Source organism: Drosophila pseudoobscura, chromosome 3 (assembly GCF_009870125.1).
Source record: "Drosophila pseudoobscura strain MV-25-SWS-2005 chromosome 3, UCI_Dpse_MV25, whole genome shotgun sequence".
Classification (NCBI taxonomy): Eukaryota; Metazoa; Arthropoda; class Insecta; order Diptera; family Drosophilidae; genus Drosophila; species Drosophila pseudoobscura.
Window position 1 is genome coordinate 21,727,097 of NC_046680.1, and position 20,907 is coordinate 21,748,003.

A 20,907-nucleotide genomic window follows, 5' to 3' on the forward strand; every position below is an offset into this window, starting at 1 on the left:
CTCCATCATCTTGCCCCAATGGCCCGCTCACCCCCATCCGCAGTGGGTGGGGATGGACGGTGGAGGTCTATTTCAATTTCATTAAAATGTCTGGCGGCAATTAAATTTGCATAAATTAGACATGGCCGGCGCATTTGACGCACGCTCCATGTGCAACAAAAAAAAAACACGAAAAATTCTTGCGATTAAAAAAGTGGAAAAAACTAAGTCAAAAGAAAGAAAAAAATGAAATTATGTTGCTTTAATTAATCACAACAAATGTCCGAAAGCGGCGGTTGCTATCTCTCTCTCACTCTCGATACTGGCACTGTCCAAGCAGCTTCCATCTCTTTCTCTATTTTCTAGGAGCAGCGGCATTTTGCACATTGAAAAAAAAAAACAATTTTAATGAAGCAGAACTAATTTCTAATTAAAAGCAACATTAAAAAACAGAACACAATAAGGTTGTCGGTCGGGAGGGGGGGGAGAACCGAAAAAAAGAACAGAACAGACTCTCAGCAGCATCGGGAGAGGCGAATGTGTTGGGGAGAGAGCGCCGGCGGCCCGCAAGAATGAAGCTGCTTAGCGACACACGGGCAATAACGAGTTTAAAGCTCCGCTAGCTTTTGAGCTCGCTCACGCACACACACACGTGCACAAAGCAAGCAGACAGCCGACCACAGTCGGACATTGAAAGGGGGAGAGAGAGAGAGAGACGGACACACACATAAAAGTTCTATACTTTTATTTTTATACGCAGCCCAAAAATAATCGCATTATGATAAGAAAAAAAGAGCGCAACCAGCCATCTCTCGCTATGCCCCTCTCTCTCTCTCTCTCTCTCTCTCTCTCACTGAGACTATCTGTGTCTGTGGCTGGGTATGTGCTTGTGTGCGCGACGAAAAAGAGGTAACAGCGGAGATGGCGGGTCAAACCTTATGGAAGCTTTGATACCCTTGGAAATGAGATATTCTTTGCGGGGATTTATAGGGATATATATGCAGATTTGAAACGAGGGGCCTCTGAGGGATACATAAATAAATCAACTTTTGCCATCGAAATTCTAGTAAAAATATATTAGAGGGTATAAAACGAAGCAGGAGGCGGGAGGTCTCGTGCCCCAGCAAGCAGTGCGGTGCGGTACGGTACACAATTTATATTTGCTTTTAATGCTTGTTGCTGCTGCGGCCCGCTGCGGCCTGCTGCTGCCTTTTTTGCTGCTTGCAAACAAATAAAACTGGTTTTCAAGTCAATTAAACAAAACAAAAAAAAAATCAAAAGAAAAAACCAGGAGAAACACACAAAAAAAAACAAGCAAAAGCAGAAAAAGGAGCAGAGCAGGGAAAATAAATGCAGAAGAAGTAATAGTAGAAGATGAAGAAAATGACAAAAAAAAAACCCAAAAACGAATGGAGCAACTTTTCCAGCAATAGATGGAAACCAACGATGAGGAAAAAGAGGAAAGGGGAAAGAGGAAGAGGCACAGATGCCGTGCGCCCGATATGTGATATCAAATATTATACATCTCTCAAATGTTGATTTTTGCCCAATTTGCAAGAGTTCTCCCTCATTGAAACTAAATACCAAATAATTGAACACTTGATCATCAGTTTTTGAGCTTGTTAAATCAGAAAATGAAACACATAAAAGCCCTTAAAATTCACGACCCCTGTATAAATGGCTTAAAACAGGGCTTTGAAGAGATTTTCAGACATGGCAATTTTTCAAAATAATATTTGCGGTAAAGTAAATAAATAAAATGAGAATGCATGGACACAAAACTCTTCTACTGTCTCTCTTTGTGTGTGTGTGTGTGTGTGTGTGTGTTTAAGAGGAAAATCGGATAACTGAGGGAAAAATATTTAATGTCAGCTGTGGGAGATTTCCAAATATTTCGAAAGGCTGTGTGTCCCACGCCCCGTCTATGCCCCAAAATATCGATTTAAAAAGCTCTTGTTTAATTGAAGACCTCAAAATGTTTTTGTTGTTGTGTCGTTGGGTGCCAAAATATGACAAAAGTATACATATACATATGTACACACACACGCAGAAGAGGAGTACACTCTGCTCCCCCTGTCTCCCCTCTCTCTCTATTCTCTGTCTCTGACTCTCTGTGAAATGCAATGCCTTTGCAAACAATGTGAAAATATGCAAAGAAATCAAAAATGCAAACAGAATGAGCTGCAACTAGAACTCACCCTCCTCCCCCCGCGGGGCATTGGGGGAAGGAGCATAAGGACATGGCATTCATGTGGGGCTCTAATAAAAATCCTCAACTAAGAAACAAAAATACCCCGCGAGGAAATGATTTAAATAAAAGCAAACAATAAAATGGCACGAGACACAAGAAGAGAGGGAGGAGAGGGGGAGAGTAGAAAAGCAAATGCCGACGGCATTTTGTTAAAGCCAGAAAGTCCGAGATTTCCCGCCCCGCCCCGCTCCTCTCCAATTATAAAGTCTCTTCGCCTAAGACCAGGGATTTGCCATCCAGACAGTCGCCTGTCACACCTCAAAAGGAAGGCTCGGACGGGGAGGGAGGGGGTGTGTGTGTGTGTGTGTTAATGCCAAGGTTAACGGGAAAGAATGTTGATTGGAAATGTTACAAGGAAAAAGCATTGTATAGATAGTTGATGCTTTAACGGTTCAATTCCCTCCGAGTGGCCTCCTAGTCGCCTCCTCTTCCTCTTCCTCGTCCTTGTCATATTTCGTTACCATCCGAGCAACCTGCGCCACCAAATAAGCTCAGGCCAATTTATTTTCCATAACAACTGTGCTCTGCACTGCTGGCTGCAAAGAAAACAGAGAAAACAACCAACGAATCGGAAGAAAAAAACTCTGTTGCCCTTCAACTACGACTACAACCCAGAACCCAGAAGCAGGGAAAAATAACGAACGAACGTCAACCCTCCCAAAAATTGGCACAGTCAACTCCACGCGTTAGACACGCTGTCCCCCTCCCCCCCCCATCCTTTTCCATACCTTCGATTCTGGCCCGTCTCTCGATGTGCATTACATTCAGTTGATGTTGGGCACAGCACAGCAGAGCAGAGCACAGCAGAGCACAGCACAGCACACATATCCATTGTTTACAGGCCTATTCGTAATTTTCTGTAGCAGACAGAGCAAAAACAACAACAGGAATAACAATGATACCACGGGCACAGACGGACGGGCTATCCTCCGTTCTCTCTTTCGGTGGGGCCAGGGGCCCGGGGCAGAGGCAGAGGCAGGGGCCAATCTGAGAGCATGTCGGGGATCCATGCAAATTTCGAGGTTGGCTCTGGCTTTTTACTATGGAAATGAAGATGAGAAATTGTTCATCGACTTGTTTTTCTCTGTTTAGCTGATGCCCTGTACTAGAGGCATGGTGCGAGGGGCGGGGGGGATTTGTTGTGTGTAACCCCCATATAAAAGAGTACGGTTTAGACGACAGCCACAGATTTTTCCAATATTTTATAATAGTTTTATAACAGCCGAATTTGTGTATGTAAATGAAAGAATAACAGTATAACGGATTAAAGAGTGCCAAAGAAAAGGTAAATTGAACAGTTGCATGTGAGGGAAACATTTTATACACAAGTATAACAGTTTCTAGGGATATATATAACAGTTTGTATAACAGTTTTAATGTTGTACACCAATATATAAGAAATTTAATTATATTAGTTTCAGTTCTGTATAACAGTAGAAAACTTTGTATAACAGTTTAAATTCATGCATCTCTATGAGTAAGCAAGTCAATGAGACGACCCTCAGCTATCTCTCATACCTTTTGCATATTTCTTTGGCCCAAAGGGGTAACTTCCCGTCGAATATCTCCCTCCTTCCCGTCCCTTGTCCCTTGTCCCGTCTGTAGCAATTTCACATGTTTCACTTTGTTGATTTTTTTTTTCCTTTGGCATATTGAAATTAATGTAAATTTTTTCATACACTTGCGCCTTATTGGGTTTCATTTTTTCCACGCTTTAAACAGAACGGTGGGGGGGGGGGGGGGGATCCAGCAGTAGAAGCGGCTTATACGGACAGAGCGGAAGTGGCAGGAAGGATGATGGGGGAGAGGGGAAAGGAAGGTACGAGTACGAGTAGGTGTTGCAAGTGGCGGTTATTGATTTCGATTTTGTAGAGGGAAAGCTGCGTTCTTCTTGAGAATTTATTTGATAATGAAATACCATTTATGGCATCGTCAGTCGTCCTCCCGCCCTTGTCCGTGTCCGTGTCCGTGTCCGTGTCCCCCTGGTACCCTCTGATTGTCTGTTTCTGTTTCGAGAAAAGGGAGAAAGGCACTTGAGATTGCTTCGGGGAAAAAAGGCAAAAGAAATGGCAAAAGAAAAGCCAAATAAACAGGTTCACTGTGCAGCCGGGGCAGGGGAGGGGGGAAACGAGGCGGAAGGAAAACTGGAAAACTGGAATTTATCATTTATTTGCAAGCATTTTTTGTGTGTATCTTTTAACAGAATTTGTAAACAATTAATTGGTGCAATAAATACGGGAAAAATCAAAATAAAATATCCCAAAAAATTATGCAAGAATGGAATAAATATTTATGCATGTAGAACCAGCAATATTTACCTCTTGGGGGCGCTGAGAGGGCTCTGCTAGTGCTCCACCACACCCATCCACCCACTCATAAAACATGCAATTAACTGTACATGAGAGGAAACAAAGAGTGTGGCACGATTGGCTGTGGAGGGGAGGGGGGGGGGCTCCACTGGGAGCAACATTTTGCGGAAATTGTTGGTTTGTAATTTGAATTTTGCGCCATTTGCATTCAATGGCGGAGCTCTCGCAAATGAGACACAATGAATGCGTGTCCTGCGAACGAACATACACCGGAAAAATAAAAGGGGATTCCCCTTAAATATTGCCGGATTTTCCTTGAGTTTTGCTCCAAAAGTTCTCCCATTTGATTGCTTTTTCTCAGTGTATGGCTCAGTGTATGGCCCGTGCGTTTATTAGCTTTTGTTGTACGAACAGTCTTCTCTACTTACACCTCCCGCTGGGGCACCCCCCCTGCACTCCCCCTGCACCACCCATTCACTCATTGTTTCCGCTGCCTGCTCCACTCCTGACACGCTATGCCCTGCGTCTCCAAAAACGGAAAGCAAGCGGATGTCCTCGGCAAGTGTAGACATATTTTCTTAGTAACTTTTCCAACCAGAATCTCTGTCCCCCACCCTCTCTCTCTCTGTCGCCCTAGAACTAGTGGAAGTTTGTAGCAAAAGTTTGGATTCTGTTGTTGCTGTATCGTCAAGTCAATGAGGCTTTTATGTATATATATATATATAGGGTTTATATGTACATGTATATAGGGTAGAGAGAGAGAGAGAGAGGCGGGGGGGTCTGTCGGAGTGGAGACGAAGTTTGTTTTAGTGCGTTTTCTCGGCTAAAATGAAGTTGCTTGACTTTTGCTTTTCTGATTCTGGGCCAAAAGTGTATTAGGTCTGTGTGGTATGTGGGGTCAGGCGTACCCCCCTCCTGCTTCTCGCCCCCCACACACACACACACACACTTTAATCGGATTTTCCTGTAAGTAGCTAAAAGTTATGTTAACGAATCCTACACGACCGACACGACAAACCCTCAATGGCGGATGATCATCGTCAAAGTTTGTTTACAACTTTATAATTCATATTATTGCTGATTAACTGAAAAGTTGTCAATTATTGAGGTGGAAACGGAAATGGAAATGAAAATGTAACGAACGAACAAACAAAAAAGTTTTTAGACCAGGAAAACAGCTTTTAGTTTAAAAAAAGAAAACCTTTTTAGTCGGGGAAAAAGTTGAGGACTTGGTTTTTCCATTTCCATTCAGTTTATTTGTATCTTTTTCGTTTATATTTAAGTATCTTTAAGCGGCAGTCGTGGGCCCATCGCTGTCCCTGTCCTTGGCCAATACTCGACACTCGGGGAGCAGCACTTGACTGACACTTGTGTGTGTGTGTGTGTGTGTGACAGCATTTTATGAAGTAAAGTTGACATTAGCCGAGTTTTACTGCCCCTACTACTGGCCCCACATCCTGCCCCAGCGAAATGGCCTTGCCACACACTGCCCCTCGCTCTCTCAGACACTTTTCCTGCTCCCTTTTACACTCATTTTCCCCATAAATATCCAACTCCAAAAGCTAATAAATTCCGGGGGCACATAAATATCGACAATGAGAGAGCGGGAAGATTGGGGGGTGCCCTGTGGGGGGGGGGGGGGGGTAGGGGCAGGGGGACCATTTAAGGAAGTAACCTTTAAAAAAGGCCAGGAGTAGTGGCCAGGGAGGGGGCGGGGGGAGGGGAAATCCGTGGAGAGAAGAATGGAAATGGCGTGCCATTAATGAGGCGTTGCCTCCCTTCCTCGCCCCCTCCCTCTCTCCCTCCCACTGCTTACATTTGTGGCTGGCGCTCTCTAGCGTAGAGCGCGCGTGCATTTAATATGTTCCGTTAGTTAAATGAGCAAAAATTAATAGTGCACACACACATTGTAGAACGAGAGAGGAAAGAGCGGTAGATTGTGTCACTGCTTGGTCACTGCTTGCCCAGCTGAAATGTGGGAAACCACTGCTTGAAAGGTGAGGTTTTTGCTGCCCAAAACTTCATTTTGTGTTTTCCCTCCCTGGACACTGGACGAGAGATGATTAACAATCTCGAACCTCTTTCATCTAATAGAATTATATCCATAGAATATGCTGCTGCCTTCTTTCGTCCAATGATTTATGGATTAGAGTCCTTGAAGGAATTAACAGCAGAACAAAAGTGGCAGAAGCCAAACAAGGGACACACAGGTGACACACGAAAGAAGAGAATGTGGAGGAGAGCCGCCAGCCACTGTGCTGTGCAATTATTCTCAATTTTCGAGGCTGCAACGTGTTGCGGTTATAGCGGTTTCCCCTGCCATCCGTTTCTCTCGCTCTCTCGCCCCCTCGCTGTTTGGGGTTTCTTTTGTAGTTTCGTAATTAAAATTCAATTTATGTGTAAATAAAATAAATATATTCGTTCTTTGACACCTGCTGAGAGTTTTCTGGCATTTGAAACGTAGATTCCGCCTACCAACGCTTCAAAGAGCATTGTCAAACACTTATTGACACTATTTTCAGTGCTTCAAAATGCGGCGTGTGTTTCTTGTATTGTCAATTTTCATTTGCCTTCCATTCAAAACATTTTTTCGTCTCAGTGTGGACAAGTCTCTGGAAAGTCCTGTACAAAAAATATTTTTTACAAACTTGTAAAAATTTATTTTTGAACGTTTTATTTTGATCCGAAATGGTGTTTGCATCGGGTGGTCGCCAGCCGCCACCGCCGCCGTCGCCGCCACTTTCTCCTCCTTCATCGTACCAGTCCTGGCAGAAGCCGTCCGCGCCGAAGCCCGAGTCCCTGGAGAATCCCGGTACGGTGGAGGAGCTGTTCAACAAGGTGCGCGAGACACAGCCGAACTGCTTCGAGGGCGCCAAGATAATGCTGAACAAGGCGCTGAGCAACCACTTCCAGATGTCCCACACGATCCACATAAACAACACGTCGCCCAGCTACCACTTCCAGAGCATCTACGCGGGCACCCAGAAGCACACCGCCACCGAAGCGTACCCCGTGCTGCTGGCCGACCTCGACGGACAGGGCAATCTCAACTGCAACGTCATCCATCAGGTCTCGAAGCGATTGCGCTGCAAGATCGGCGCCGACTTCCAGCCGGGCGCTCAGAACACGCCCAACCAGGCGACGGCCGACTACCGCGGCGACGACTGTACGTTCTCGCTGACTATGGCCTCGCCCGGACTCGCCACTCGCTGCGGCATGATCGTGGCCAGCCTCCTCCAGTCCGTGGCCCCCCGCTGGGCCGTCGGCGCGGAGTTGGCCTACCAGTGCGGCTACAATGTGCCGGGCGGCCAGAACGCCATCGTCTCGATGGTGGGTCGCTACGACAACGGCCAGTCGATGTCCTGCGCCAAAATCGGGCCGACGGGCATCCATCTGGGGCACTATCGGAAGTGCAGCGACCAGCTGCAGATCGGACTCGAGGTGGAGACCTGTCTGCGCACGATGGCCTCGGTGGCAACGATCGCCTATCAGTCGAAGATCCAAAAGGGGGACGTTCAGTTCCGCGCCAGCCTCGACACCGGCTGGCGCGTCTGCGGGGAGCTCGAGAAGCGGCTGCAGCACTCCCCCTTCACGTTTCTGCTCTCTGGTTGCATGATGCACAAAACGGGCCAATTTAAAATGGGAGCTGGGGTGATCATTGGCTGATGGCTGATGGCTCAAAACTATGCCAAAAATACTACTTGTCTTTTTTGTTTTCAAATTGAATTTGTTGGAGTTTAGCCTAAAAATAAATTTGGACCCCCCTCTTTCGTAAAAACTGCACCATGGACAATGGAATATCGGGTACATTATTATATTTCTTGGCGTAAAACGAAAAAACACATTTTTTATGCGAACAAAAATCTAAAATCTATTAAAAAAGAAATACATATGTCCCAATGCCGAATCGCTCTTCACGCTCAATCGAGGATATATTTTTTATACACGATTAAAATTTAAAATCGCGCAATTTATAAAAAAAAAAACAATTTGTGGCAAGTTTTAAATTTTATTCAAAAAATCAGATCAGAAAAATTAAGTTAAGAACTAAAAAAAAAAAAATAGCCACAGAAAATCGCGGTCCTTCGAGGGATCCATCAGGATTTTTGGAAAGCGAGAGAATTTTTCGAATGTCGACTATAAAAACGATAGCCCTACAACCTCCATGATGGGCCTGTGGATTAACGGATTCATATGTAGTATATGACTCCTGACCTTTATTTCCGCATCCGTTTCAATCAAAAATTTAAGGCCATCAGCCATTAGCCGCTGACGAACTGCAAAAATGATGAAAGCTAATGGCGAGACTGTACATGAAATCATCATCAGCAATCCCATCAATCCCTTTGCGCTGCATTGACTTTCAATCAGCAGCACTCGCAGCACTGCACTGCCACTCCATCAGGCAGCCCGCAGCACCCCACCGCCGGGCTGCCTTCCGTTTATGCCCCATTCAAGGTCAATACAAAATGGCGGCTCGAATGCAAAGCGTATCCGTGAAAGGCATTGGCACTCCCCACCACTCCGGCCACCACGCACGCTTTTCATCCGCTTTTCGGGGTTAAAGTGCGCGATTTGCGAGACTTTTCACGAAAAGTGCATGCAGGAAAAAGGCAAAAAACACAAAACACATTTCATTTGTGGGTTTCTTTTGCTGAAAAAGTACAACACAGATCTGAATGGAAAAGCAAAGGATGTTAGGAGTACGGGTATGAGGATTACTTCCATTGATTTGGGAGACCCAAGACCCAAGACCCAAGAGATTGTTAGGAAACTGAATAGATTAAGAACTCCAAGAGCTTCAAGATACTTACTAGAGGGTATCGTCTAGGTCTAGACACACTCGTTGTCTGCTTGCTTGTGTGTTAATTAAAAGGCTACCGTTTACAGACATAAATATACATATATGTATATACTAGAGAGATATTCGATGCCAAACAATGGCGGGGCCAAAGTTCAGCGACGTGCGAAAGTTGTCAGAGAGGAGATAGCCTTTGCTTTGGCTACACCCACCCCCAACCCCACCCCCCAATGCCCAGTGGATGGTTTTTAGTGGGTGTCTGGGTGTGCTCTCTCTCTCTCTCGTGTGGTTGTCCTTTAGCCTTGGGGGCCCCTCTGTATCTCAGTGGCAGGAAGCTGTGCTTCCGCTTGACATCTCCCTGGCCTGAAAAGTGTTTGTGTGTGTGTATTTCATCATTAATTAATAGGCACTAACAGGCCAACAGGGCCGCCACGTGTTTGTGGCGACTGATTGATACCTTTTATAATCATAAATTAGGATTTCCTCGAGGAAAGTATCCCAGGATTTAGCTAGAACTTGCTTCAAAGATAATTTAACCGATTTTCCCGAACAATAGTTGCGGATTGAATTTCTGTTAATTTTGTGGGAATTTTGTGCCTTTAAGTTATTTAAGAATTGCAAGATTTCTATCCAAAATGCAGGATTTTCCCTTTGTATCAATCTTCTGTTTTGCCAGAATTGAGTGGAAAATTCCTTTTCGCATTTCCCGAATCTCATTAGCTTGAAATATGCATGCATGTGTGTGTGCGGTTGTGTGTGTGTAGCAATTCAGCAGCTCAAGAATGGACTAGTGTGTTCCTCCCTCCCCCCCTTCCCACCCTCTCTATCGCTCCATTGAAGAAGTGCTTGTATCTGCTTGGGGTTTGTGCTTGTGTGTGTGTGTGTGTCTACATGTGTGGTTTATGGACTTGTGTGTGTCTGGCCAAGTTAATTCAATTTAATCAGCTTGGTAATTAGTCGGGGGCCTGCTTTTGCTGCCCTTCTTGTTTCCATAAATAGTTAATAAACAATTTCGGAACTTTTGAGGTTTATCCAATTTCTAGGGAGTGCAGAGAAGCACAAAAACAAACAGCAGGTAGGACAAAAACACACAGTAATCGCTCGAAGCATTCCATTCCCTCTCTCTCTCTCTCTCTCTCTCTCTCATAAAGAGAAGGCTGTGGGCGTGCCTTATTGATGTAATGTTTCCATAAATTGTGTGATGTGTAATTAGGAAATTGGTTTTGTTTTAATAAGCATTTAATCACTTTACACTTTCACTGTTAAAGTTCTGTTCTAGAGCCGATTCTTACTTTATTTTTTTTTAAGAACATATAGATCTATGGATCCTCTCCCTGGGGGGTATATGATATGACATACGACTGACCTTTGACTGTGTATCGCAGTGTCCTTCCTCCTCCATCCCCAGAATTGAATTATTCCACCCCACCCTCCCCCACCCCTCTCCACTATCTGTCAGGGCGATTATTCGTCCAATTACAAGATTTCTGGTAATTTGAGTAATTAGTCGAGCATTCCATTCGCTTCAGTAATCCAAAAATCAATAATCCCCCACAACAGCAACAAAAACAGCAACAACGAAGACGCAAAGGTAAACAGATTTATGTATATAATTTATTCATCTCTCATCGGGAATCGTATTTCAAAGGGTGGCACAGAGGACGGGGCGAGAAGGGGAGGGCACGGCAGGGGGCTGGTTACATCGAAGCAGCGACCTTCACACAGAAATTCAACCCGAAACCGAAACGAACAAAAATTGTTTTTGCAAATGGAAAATGGCAAACGAGCTGGATTATTAAATAATACTCGTAAAAAATCATACCATACAAAACTGGCCATAAAAAAAACTGAGCAATAAATTAAAATACAAAAAAAAAAGAGTCGAAATCTACAGATGCTGATAAAAGCCAAAAACAATCGAAAGAGGCCAAAAGGAAAAGGCCTGAAAGCATCTTTGTGGGTGGATTCTGTTCTACAGAAGGAGGAGGAGGAGGAGGAGGCGGTCCCTGGCCCCTTCTTTTGTTGTCTCTCTTTCTAGCCGGAGCTGCCTCTCGCCCCCTCCCCTGGGGGCTCCTTGTCTCAGTTTTTGGTGATATTAAGTGGAATGAACAATGAGGTTGGTCGTAACAGATTTATGATAGCCCAAGTTAATTGGCCAAAATGCTAGGGGAAATTGATGGGAATCGAGGTGTTCCTGCTCACGACTTTGCGAAAGAGAGACGGAGTCAAGGGGGAAGGGAAGCCGCCTCTCTGGATATATCGAGTCTTGCTCTCTCGTTCACTCCACCAGAAAATCAAAAGAAGGAGAGTGAGCGCGAAAGAAAAACCGAAATTTTCGGCTCGGACACTGCACAGAGTATACAACCGTCGGATTGGTGTCGAGGCACGTTATAGGCACGTGTTGGGATATGTCCAGGACCCCTGTCTGAATCATTGACCCCCCAAGTGTGTGCCATTCCCCACCACTCGGGCTCAAATCCAAAAGAGGAGAGATGTGGGTTCAAAGGTGCTGCACACGGGTCAATCGTATCGGAATCGGAAACGATGGGGGATTCGATATCATAAATGCATTTGGGTAGAGGATAAAGGCGGCGCAGAGACCCCGGCACAGACCCCGGCAGAGACCCCGGCACAGACCCCGCGCGGGTGATGATCCATTCAGGCGCCTAACTAAAGAGCTTTTAGTAGCCAAGAGCCTCTCTTCATGAATTGGGGGGATGCAAAGCCCTCCAATATACTGAACAATGGGTGTCCCCACTCGCTCTCCCCCTTTGCCCCCTTTCTGTGTGCATTCTGGACCTCTAGAGAGGTGCGGTAGGGGGGGGAGGTACTAATTGTGCCACTGGATATGGGGTTTGGTGGCGCGTACCTTTTATGGTTCTGCCATGCGCCTGTCCCCGGGTGCTGGAACCGATTGGCGGTTTCATTCGGATCGGATCTCTTTTGTGTTCCATTTTATTGGTGGCGTCTCTCTCTCCCTCGCTCTCTCTCTCTCTCTCTCAGCTGTTTAATAGAGCGTAAACAGCAATGCAATCTCTCTCTCCAACTCTTCTGTCTAGTTTTTCTCTCCCTTTTTTTATCATTCGGCCTTCATTCTTCTCCTCCTCATTTATTGGTATGATTTCAATTTGATTTCCATTTAAACCAACAATTTGCCCCCCACTCCACCTCTCAGTCTCTCTCGCTCTCTCTCTCTCTCTCTCTCTCCCTGTCTCTATATTGTGTCTCTTGTGACCTGTTCCTGGCTCTCGCCCCCTGCTCTGCTGCTTTTTGCATGTGCACTATAAATTTGAACGAATTCATTTGTTTGTGAAACGTGTGCCAGACAGCTCGACAGTGGGACGGAAAGACGGACACAAACAGGGCTCTAGCAGACAGTGGGACAAAAACACAAAAACTGGAACAGACAGTGGAACAAAACAGACGGAAACATGGCACAGAAAACTATTGTTGTTGCTGCTGCCGTCGAGGCCTATATTTAATATGCATTTTCTAGCCCCCTCCCCCTCCCCCTCTCGTGTATCCACTTGTTCTTGCATTTATTTGTCGCATTTTATTTGCACTAAATTCCGTAATTTTTGCAGCTCTTGTAATTGTTTTTGTGCCATGAAAAAAGTTTGAACATTTTCCACATTTCGAACATATTCGAAATGTTTCGTTGGGAATCTGTTTTTTTGGGTATTTCATTGCCATCCAATTGGAGTTATTTCTGTATTTCTCAACACTTAAACGGCAAAAGGCCGAAAATAATTACGGTATACCCTGTAATTGGGTAGGGTATAGAGAGGGCTTATGGTGTTGCCGGTCATCTATCGATTTCGGGTGAATTTCTTGAATTTTTCACTTTTTTGCCAATGCCAGCATATCATAATTTTCTTGCTACTTATTTTTCCACTTTGTTTGGTTTTCAACAGCAATAACACTCCTCCCACACACACACAGCCCCCCCCCCCCCCATTCGCGTGCTCTCTCCTTCTCTGTCTAACGATTATAAGCACCTTAGAAATCAGTTAGGCAGAAGAAACAGAGCAATAAAGAGGGGAACAAACAAAGAAAGAGAGAGACAGAGAGATGGAGAGTAGAAATCAGGGCTTGCGTGGAGGAGGAGGAGGAGGAGCACAATTTGACCTTCAGCCCCCTGCCACGACGAGTGAACGACTCAGCTTTTCTTGAGTTTGTTTTTGGGTTTTCATTTTCCATTTTCAAGCGTCGCTTCGATACATAACTGCCATAAAGAGAGAGAGAGAGAGGGGCAAAAGAATAATAATCAAGGGAATATCTAAAAGGAAAAAAATACATCACTGTGAACCCGGAACCAGTTCAAAAATAAAGATCTTGAATTTGATAAATATATTTATTTGGTTATTGGAAGAGGACTTGTGCACTGCTTACATTCATTTCAATCCTTTTAATCTTTCAGACTCATTCCTCCCCCCCCCCCAAATATGAATAGGTTTTTCGGACCACTTCAATCTTCTATCCCTGCCCCATCGCTGCTCCATCCCTGCTCCTATCCCTGTCCCATCCCCGTCCCTTTCCTGCCCCCTGCATATATATTCAAATTGCAATCCCAGACTAGTTCCACAATTGCAATCCACTCTGCTTTGTAGAGTCGAGTTCGCGGGAATGGGTACACGAAATTGCTTTTCCTTTGGCCCCCCCTAAACCCCCCACCCCGCGGCCAGCAGCAAGCGAGAGGTCTATCCTCCCATTCCATGGAGCAACAGTTCAGACGTAAAAGCCAAAAACTGTTGTTTAAACAAACCAACAACAACAAGGAGAGCACAAACACACAGACACAAGCAGAGGGAGAGCGAAAGAGAGAGCATAGGCAAAGAGATAGCGAGGGGAGGGCACAGAGAGGAGGAGAAAAGTTGACTTGGCATCGCATCGCATGGCATCGGCATCGACATCGACATCGCTTTGGATTCGAATTGAATTGCATGGAAGAAAGAAGAAAGAAAGTACGTGTCTGGCTGGTAGTTGGCCTTAAAACTTCAAATGCAACCAGGAGAGGAGTGGCACAGAAGAGGAAGAAACAACAAAAACTAGAACTAGACCTAGGGTACAGTGGAGGAATAGCAGCAACAGCAACAGCAACTGGAGATACATAGTAACAGTCGCGTAACAGCAGACAAACAGCGGAGAGTGGAAAGCGGAAAGCGGAGAAGGGGGGAGTGTGGGGGGAACGGGAGAGTAGCAACAACAACAAGAAAGTAAAGATGGATAGCTTTTTCTTTTATGGAAGCTTTAGATACCCTCTTGAAGATCCCGCTCGATATTGATTCAATTTGAATGAGATGGATGGATTCCACCGATTGTTTCTATATCTCAAAGACCATATAAACTATCTGTGTGTCATGCTCAAGCAATGTATATTGATTTGGCTTTGTATTTTATTGTGGGACTCTTTGGACCGAAAAAAGAGTAGGCAGTAGGCAGAGACGTGGTATGGGGGGCGGGACAGAGAGCCATCCAACAGAGCTTTAATACCTTATGCCACATCTTGATCATTTTATATGTCTTTGATTATATTATATACTGATCCGACTTGCATGACTTGATCTGGCTTCAAAATGGCACTTTCGTTCTGGCGATAACTAATTCTGTGATAATAATAGTTACAAAATCTACCATTAGCCGTGATTGCGCTTATTTTCTATAATTTTCTTAAAAGTATTTTTTTATTTTAATATTTTAAGGATAAACTGAGGAAACATCATTATATAGACTCATCTTTCTAATAGCCGATAATAGTAAAATACCAAAAATACTAAATAAATAAAAATACTAAATAAATAAAAATACTAAATAAATAATACAAAATACTACAAATACAAAAACATACAAAAATACTAAAAATTCTAAAAATATTAAAAAGTCAATAGAAACTAAAAAAAACTGAAAATACCAAACAATAAAAAAAATACAGAAAAATTGGAACTTTTTCGTATTGGAATAGGTTTCAAATCAAATTTATTGAAATTGTATGTCTAATTTTAGATAACTTTCAATAAAAAAAATTAACTTTTAATGTTTTGGCGGCAATGCCCCCATACTAATTGTTCTTTAAAACAAAACCCTGTTGACTTGAGGCGGATAGATCTCATACAAAAATATGCATAAATCATTAAAGCATCTTTCAAAATGTAACGGACAGAATAAAAGCCACGCTACGAACATTTGCGAAGGGTGTCGTTGAAGGGGATTAGAATCGAAAGAAAAGAAACGAAACCATTTGGAAGCCGGGTGCACCTCTTGTACATACATACGAGTGTGTACATATGTATGCATGTATATAATGTGTGGATACATATATGTACATATTTATAACCGTTAAATTGCATTTTGGATTTTTGTTTTGTTTTTTTCTCCTCTCATTCGGCTTCTCCTTTGCTCCCCATTCGCACTTCCAGTGGTTCTTGTTTTTGGCATGCCTTGCTCTGCTTTGTCCCACTTTGCCTCTCTCTCTCTCTCTCCCTCCCTCCTTCTCGCTGATGGTTGTGTGTGTGTGTGTGTGGGGTACAAGAGTGTGAAACGATAACGCCACGGGGGGTGTGGAGGGGGAACTAAGCTCCGATTCAAGTGGCATTGAAAACTCTTTTTATTTCTGAGTCGAGCGAAACTAGAGAGAATGCAAAGTGTGTGTGTTTGGGGAGGTGGGGAGGTGGGGGTGTGGGGGTGTGGGTTAATGTTAGAAGAGGTGTCGGTGGGTGCAACATTTTGATGCAAACAAGCGGCCAAGGATCATAAGATATGCATCTGCATGCATTTGTGCATTTTGCGGCATCAGCGCATACATATTTGAGGTCCCTGCCCGCCCCCCGCCCCACTGCACCCTTGAAGGCATGCACTCTTTGAGTGTGGGGCAAGTGACGCGTTTGAGTGCCAGAGAGGGAGAGAGAGAGAGGGAGAGTGCTGTTGCCTGCTCTCTGAACTTGTTGCCACTGATTTGTCGAACATTGTGAACTTTTTGGCCAGCTCTTCTTTCGAGCAACTCTCCTTCCCGCTTCCTCTTGCTTATTAATCATTTAAAATAATTCTGTGCATAAATTCAAGGATGTCCTGTCCAACCCTAAGCCCAGGCCCAGGCACGAAAAAAAGGGCCAACAACTAACCCTTTTAGCAGCCGATGGCACTGATGCGATGCCTACCCCAAAAACAGCCAACGCGAAACCCAATCCAACCCAATGGAACCCCCCTTTCCCTGCGGTGACCTCGGCAATTAAATTACACAAAAGCTTGTTTGAGTCGAAACGAAAGGAAAAACAGCACCACGAATGCTGGGCAGGAAGGCGATGACGATGGCGATGGCGAAGGCATAGCAAAAGGAAAAAAAGGAGGAAAAAATGAAATACATAAGGAAAAATGTCAGTTGACTGCAGAAATTTACAGTTGAGGGCATTTTTAGGGTTGCGCCTTTTCCATTCAGGCCGAAAGTAGAATGAAATATAAAAGATCTCTTTTACGGAACAGAATACAATAAATGCAAAAAAAAGGAGGAAGGCAGGAGGAATGAAGCTTTTTGAGGGAGCAAGAGTATCAGCAGTAGTGACATTGAAAGACAGAGGAGGCACCACCATTTGCTCAGCGCCCAGTGATGGATATTTGATACAATAGGGCCGATTACACTAGCCAACAGAACTTAACTTTTTTTTTACGCCTGTGCCAAAACAACTTTTTTTCATAGATTAACATTTTTTTTAAAATGAATTATGGTTTTTTTCATTTTAAAAAAGTGTATATATTATATTATATTATATTTTATTTTTTAATCAATTTCTAAACTTGTTTTTTTTTATAATTTCTTAAAATAGATTTTTTGTATCATTTTTTAAAACCTTTTAAAAACTGAAATTTTTATTAACGGTTTCTTTTTTAATATGTCGTGTTTCTTTTATTCACATAACTTTAGTATCTTTCGTCTGTTTGAACTTTAAACTTTGAACTTTCAAATTTTGAAAAGCTGAGATAAATGCAGCTTTAAATCAAACCAAAACACTTTGTAGTTTTAGCTTAACGTCTGGAAAATATTAGGCTTTCAAATTACAAAATTTAATTTTTTTTGCGGTGTTTTTGTTTTTTTAACTCTAACTTTGAAAACTCAGAAAAAAATGAAACAAATTTTTAGGTGTACCTGCTTCATACTTTGTAATAGTTATATTAATTTGGCGTCGTTTAAGGTATCGTTTGTCGAAATCGATGGATAAACAGCTAAGTTATAGCCCTTTGGCCAAACCTTCTAACGCCGCATTTTACCGTAAAATAATAATTTTTTTTGTATACCGGTAAATTGTCATTTGGAATGGCATCACCTGACGGAAGCTTATCAGCTATAAGGCTATAAGAAAGCCATTTTCAAATGTCAGATAAAGATAATTTCCTTATGATTAGCCAGAGAATGCCCTGTCATCATCGTGCCATGCCCCTGCCCATGGGGAGTTTTCTTTCAATTTTGTCATTGCAAATTATAGCCTGCGACACAGAAGGTTTTCCTCTTCTGTTACACTCTTTTTCTTTCTCTGATTTTCTTCGGTGATTTTTCATAATTTGCTAGGCGCCGGCCGTTGTCTCCGCCTCTTGCTGCTCCTCCTCCTTCTCCTACTCCTCCTTCTCCTCCTCCTCCAGCAATGGTTTTCCCTTGCTCATTTTCATTAATTTGTCATTGTAATTTTATTCACCGCTTCTTTGGCCTGCCCACCCTCCCCTCCCCTCCCCCCCGTTGCCCGCTGTTGGCCTGTGCATAAATCACCGTTCAGTGAGGCGCTCATAATCAGTCAATGTGCCGTGCAAAATTATGCAGCCTTCTGCCTGCCTTCCTCTCTCTCTCTCTGTCTCTCTCTGTCTCTCTCTGTCTCTCTCTCTCTCTCTCTCTATCAGTATGTATATCTGTTTCCCTCTTGAATGCATTTTATTTCGTTTTATTGCTGTGACAAGCAAGTTCCGCATTTTGCTTTTCCTTCATACCCTTTCCGTCCAGAGGGACTCTTAAATATTAAAGAAAATTCCATAGATTAAAACAGAGGTTTGAAAAGTGCAAGAATTATGAGTCTAAAAAAATACGAGTCGAGAAAATTATATATTTTTAGAGTTTTCCTTTTACTACACATTTTTTTAAAGCAAAATTATAGTTTAAAATTGTTATTTAATTATTTTTTAATTATAAAATAATTTTTCAACATTTAAAAAAGATTACATATAAATCAGAAATTAATTTAAATATTATCATTTTTATTATAAAACATTCGAATCCGTTCGATTCTGGGATAAACCAGAATCTGCTTCATAGAACCATTTTCGACCCTTTTTTTTCTCAGACCTAATATTTATTGAACTATTTGGCAATTATTTCGAAATTTGTTTGGGTCGATTGTGGCGTGGGTGGCCGCCTGGCAATATTAATATTTATTAATTTAATAATTATTAATATAAATTAAAAAGGCTGTTTTTATTATTCTATTTTTAATGTTCGAGGGATTTAGTCGGTTGAGTCTTGGCGATATTTTTGAGGATAGATAGACATTTCGGATATTTTCGTCTCTTAAAGAGAGTATATATATTTTTTGTTTGGCCGTCTGAATCAGAAATCATTAATAAAAGATGTTTTTTCCGAATTTATGATGGACATGGGACCACCATATCCCTATAGCTTAGGCATCTTGCAGGGTATGCCATGTTTCGACTTTTTAAAGATATTTTCTTCCAGTCTTTTTTTTTGTCTTGTTTTTGCCGTTGGCTCTTTACATAATTGATTATCTGGCCTCTGACTAGACTTGAATTTCTTCAGTGACTCCCCTCCCGCCTGCCCCCTACCGTCATCATCCGCAAAAAATACAAACTCATGATGAACCATCCCCTCCTCTCCCCCCCCCCCCCCCCCCAATATTATCTTCAGTCTCATTATCAGCCACATTGTTTTTCCTGCTGCTCTTTCCTATCATCTCGTCTCTTCATTCTCTCTCTGTTTGCTTTTCACCTGGTTTGGTCAGTTCTTAGCCCTCTTTCCCCCTCTTCCCTCCCCCTCTCCGTTTCTTCTTCTATCCCTTTTGTGGGCCACTTGTTCGTTTTTCTTTCGATTGGAACTTTTTAGAGAGGGAGATAGATTTTTGCCATGAAATGCAGTTGACAAAGAGTGTAATTTTGTTTTATTTTACTTTAGTTTTTCTCGTTTTCTTTACTTTGGTTTTTGGTGAGGGTGGAGAGAGGAGGGGGGTGAGGAGGGGGGCGGGCGGGGGAACTATTGAAAAACTCGGGCAAAAGCAAGGAGAACGCCGGAACAACATCGAAGTTGAAATAGAGTGGAAATGTAAGGGCGGTGTGGGAGTGGCAGTGGGCGGAGAAAACTTATCCACTGGAGAACTCAACCGAGAGAGACAGCGGAGAGGCGGAGGGAGAGGGGCGGAGGGGGAGGGAGAACAACTCCTGACAAAAACTGACAAAGTGCAGTCGGAGAAAATAGTTTTTTGGCCAAGAGTTTTCCCTGTAGCTCTGACTGGCTTCCCTCGGCCCCTCCCCCTCTGCTCCTCTCTCTCTCTTTCTTCTAAAACTTTTCTTCTCCTGTTTATTCTTCTTCTTTATCTTGTTATTACTTTTTCATTTTTTGTTCGCTTGAATTAAATTTTATTTTATTTCCTTTTTTATTTTTGGGATATGTGTAAAAAATAAATTAGTGGAAAATTACATTTCCAGGCAAAAAGGGAAGCGGAAATGCAGTAGATACTCGATCGAATCGGGGTCGATGGTGGCTGGGATGTTGCAACTGCAATTGCAACACGCACACACACCCACGCACACGGACGTCTCTGTAACTGGATATGTAACTGTATCTGTGTCTGTAGTATCTGCAGCTATGGCTTCATAATCTGTATGACTGTATGACACGTGAGTGGTGGGTGGGGGGTGGGGGGTGCCCCCCCACCACCCCAATCAGTCCTTTGACAGTTTTGCGGATGATGTCTGTGCTGGATACGATACCATTATGCTGGCTGCTGCGGAGAGAGAGGGGGGAGGGGGAGGCGAAAGAGAGGGCGGATGCTGTGAATGCCAAGGAAATTGGTAGGTGGATAATGTGTAACACTGCGATGCTGCTGGGATGCTGCTGACATGTTGACAGCCATCAGGCATCAGCCATGTGGGCGGTGCACTGGCAGGGGGAGGTGGGGGCGCTGAACGAATTAAACTCCTTGAAGGAATCCGGAAAAGGATGTCAAAGAATCGTGTGTGGTGCACACTTCTGTAGAACAAAACGATACGGAATCACAAGCAAGGACCTACTTGAGGGAGCAGCCCTGGAGGAGCCCTGGGGGAGCCCACAGCTGGCGGGGCTTATCTTTTTAATAATCCAGCGTTTATGCACCGAGTGTTTTGGCCATAAATATGGATTCATTCGTTCATGTATTATTTATTATATCCACTAGATATGTCCCGTGGTTTATTCATATTTAAAGCTTATCCATATGGCGGAAAAAAGGCAGTCCTTAACCCGTCATCATCATCATCCGTCTGCGTAAAGCCCCCCCATAATGCCCTGACATTAAATTAGCCACCTGTCCTGTCCCCCCCCTCCC

General features: G+C 43.5%; 1 protein-coding gene across 1 annotated transcript; it reads left to right on the forward strand.

Annotated features, from left to right (window-relative positions):
• Positions 1 to 7,227: 7,227 nt before the first annotated feature.
• Positions 7,228 to 8,205, forward strand: tomboy40. The gene has a single exon (XM_002138940.3). The coding sequence runs from the start codon at positions 7,228 to 7,230 to the stop codon at positions 8,203 to 8,205; it is 978 nt and encodes a 325-aa protein (XP_002138976.2).
• Positions 8,206 to 20,907: the final 12,702 nt, after the last annotated feature.

Excerpts from the sequence above, each read along its gene's own strand:
- tomboy40 (XM_002138940.3), top strand. The coding sequence starts at position 7,228 with ATGGTGTTTGCATCGGGTGGTCGCCAGCCGCCACCGCCGCCGTCGCCG.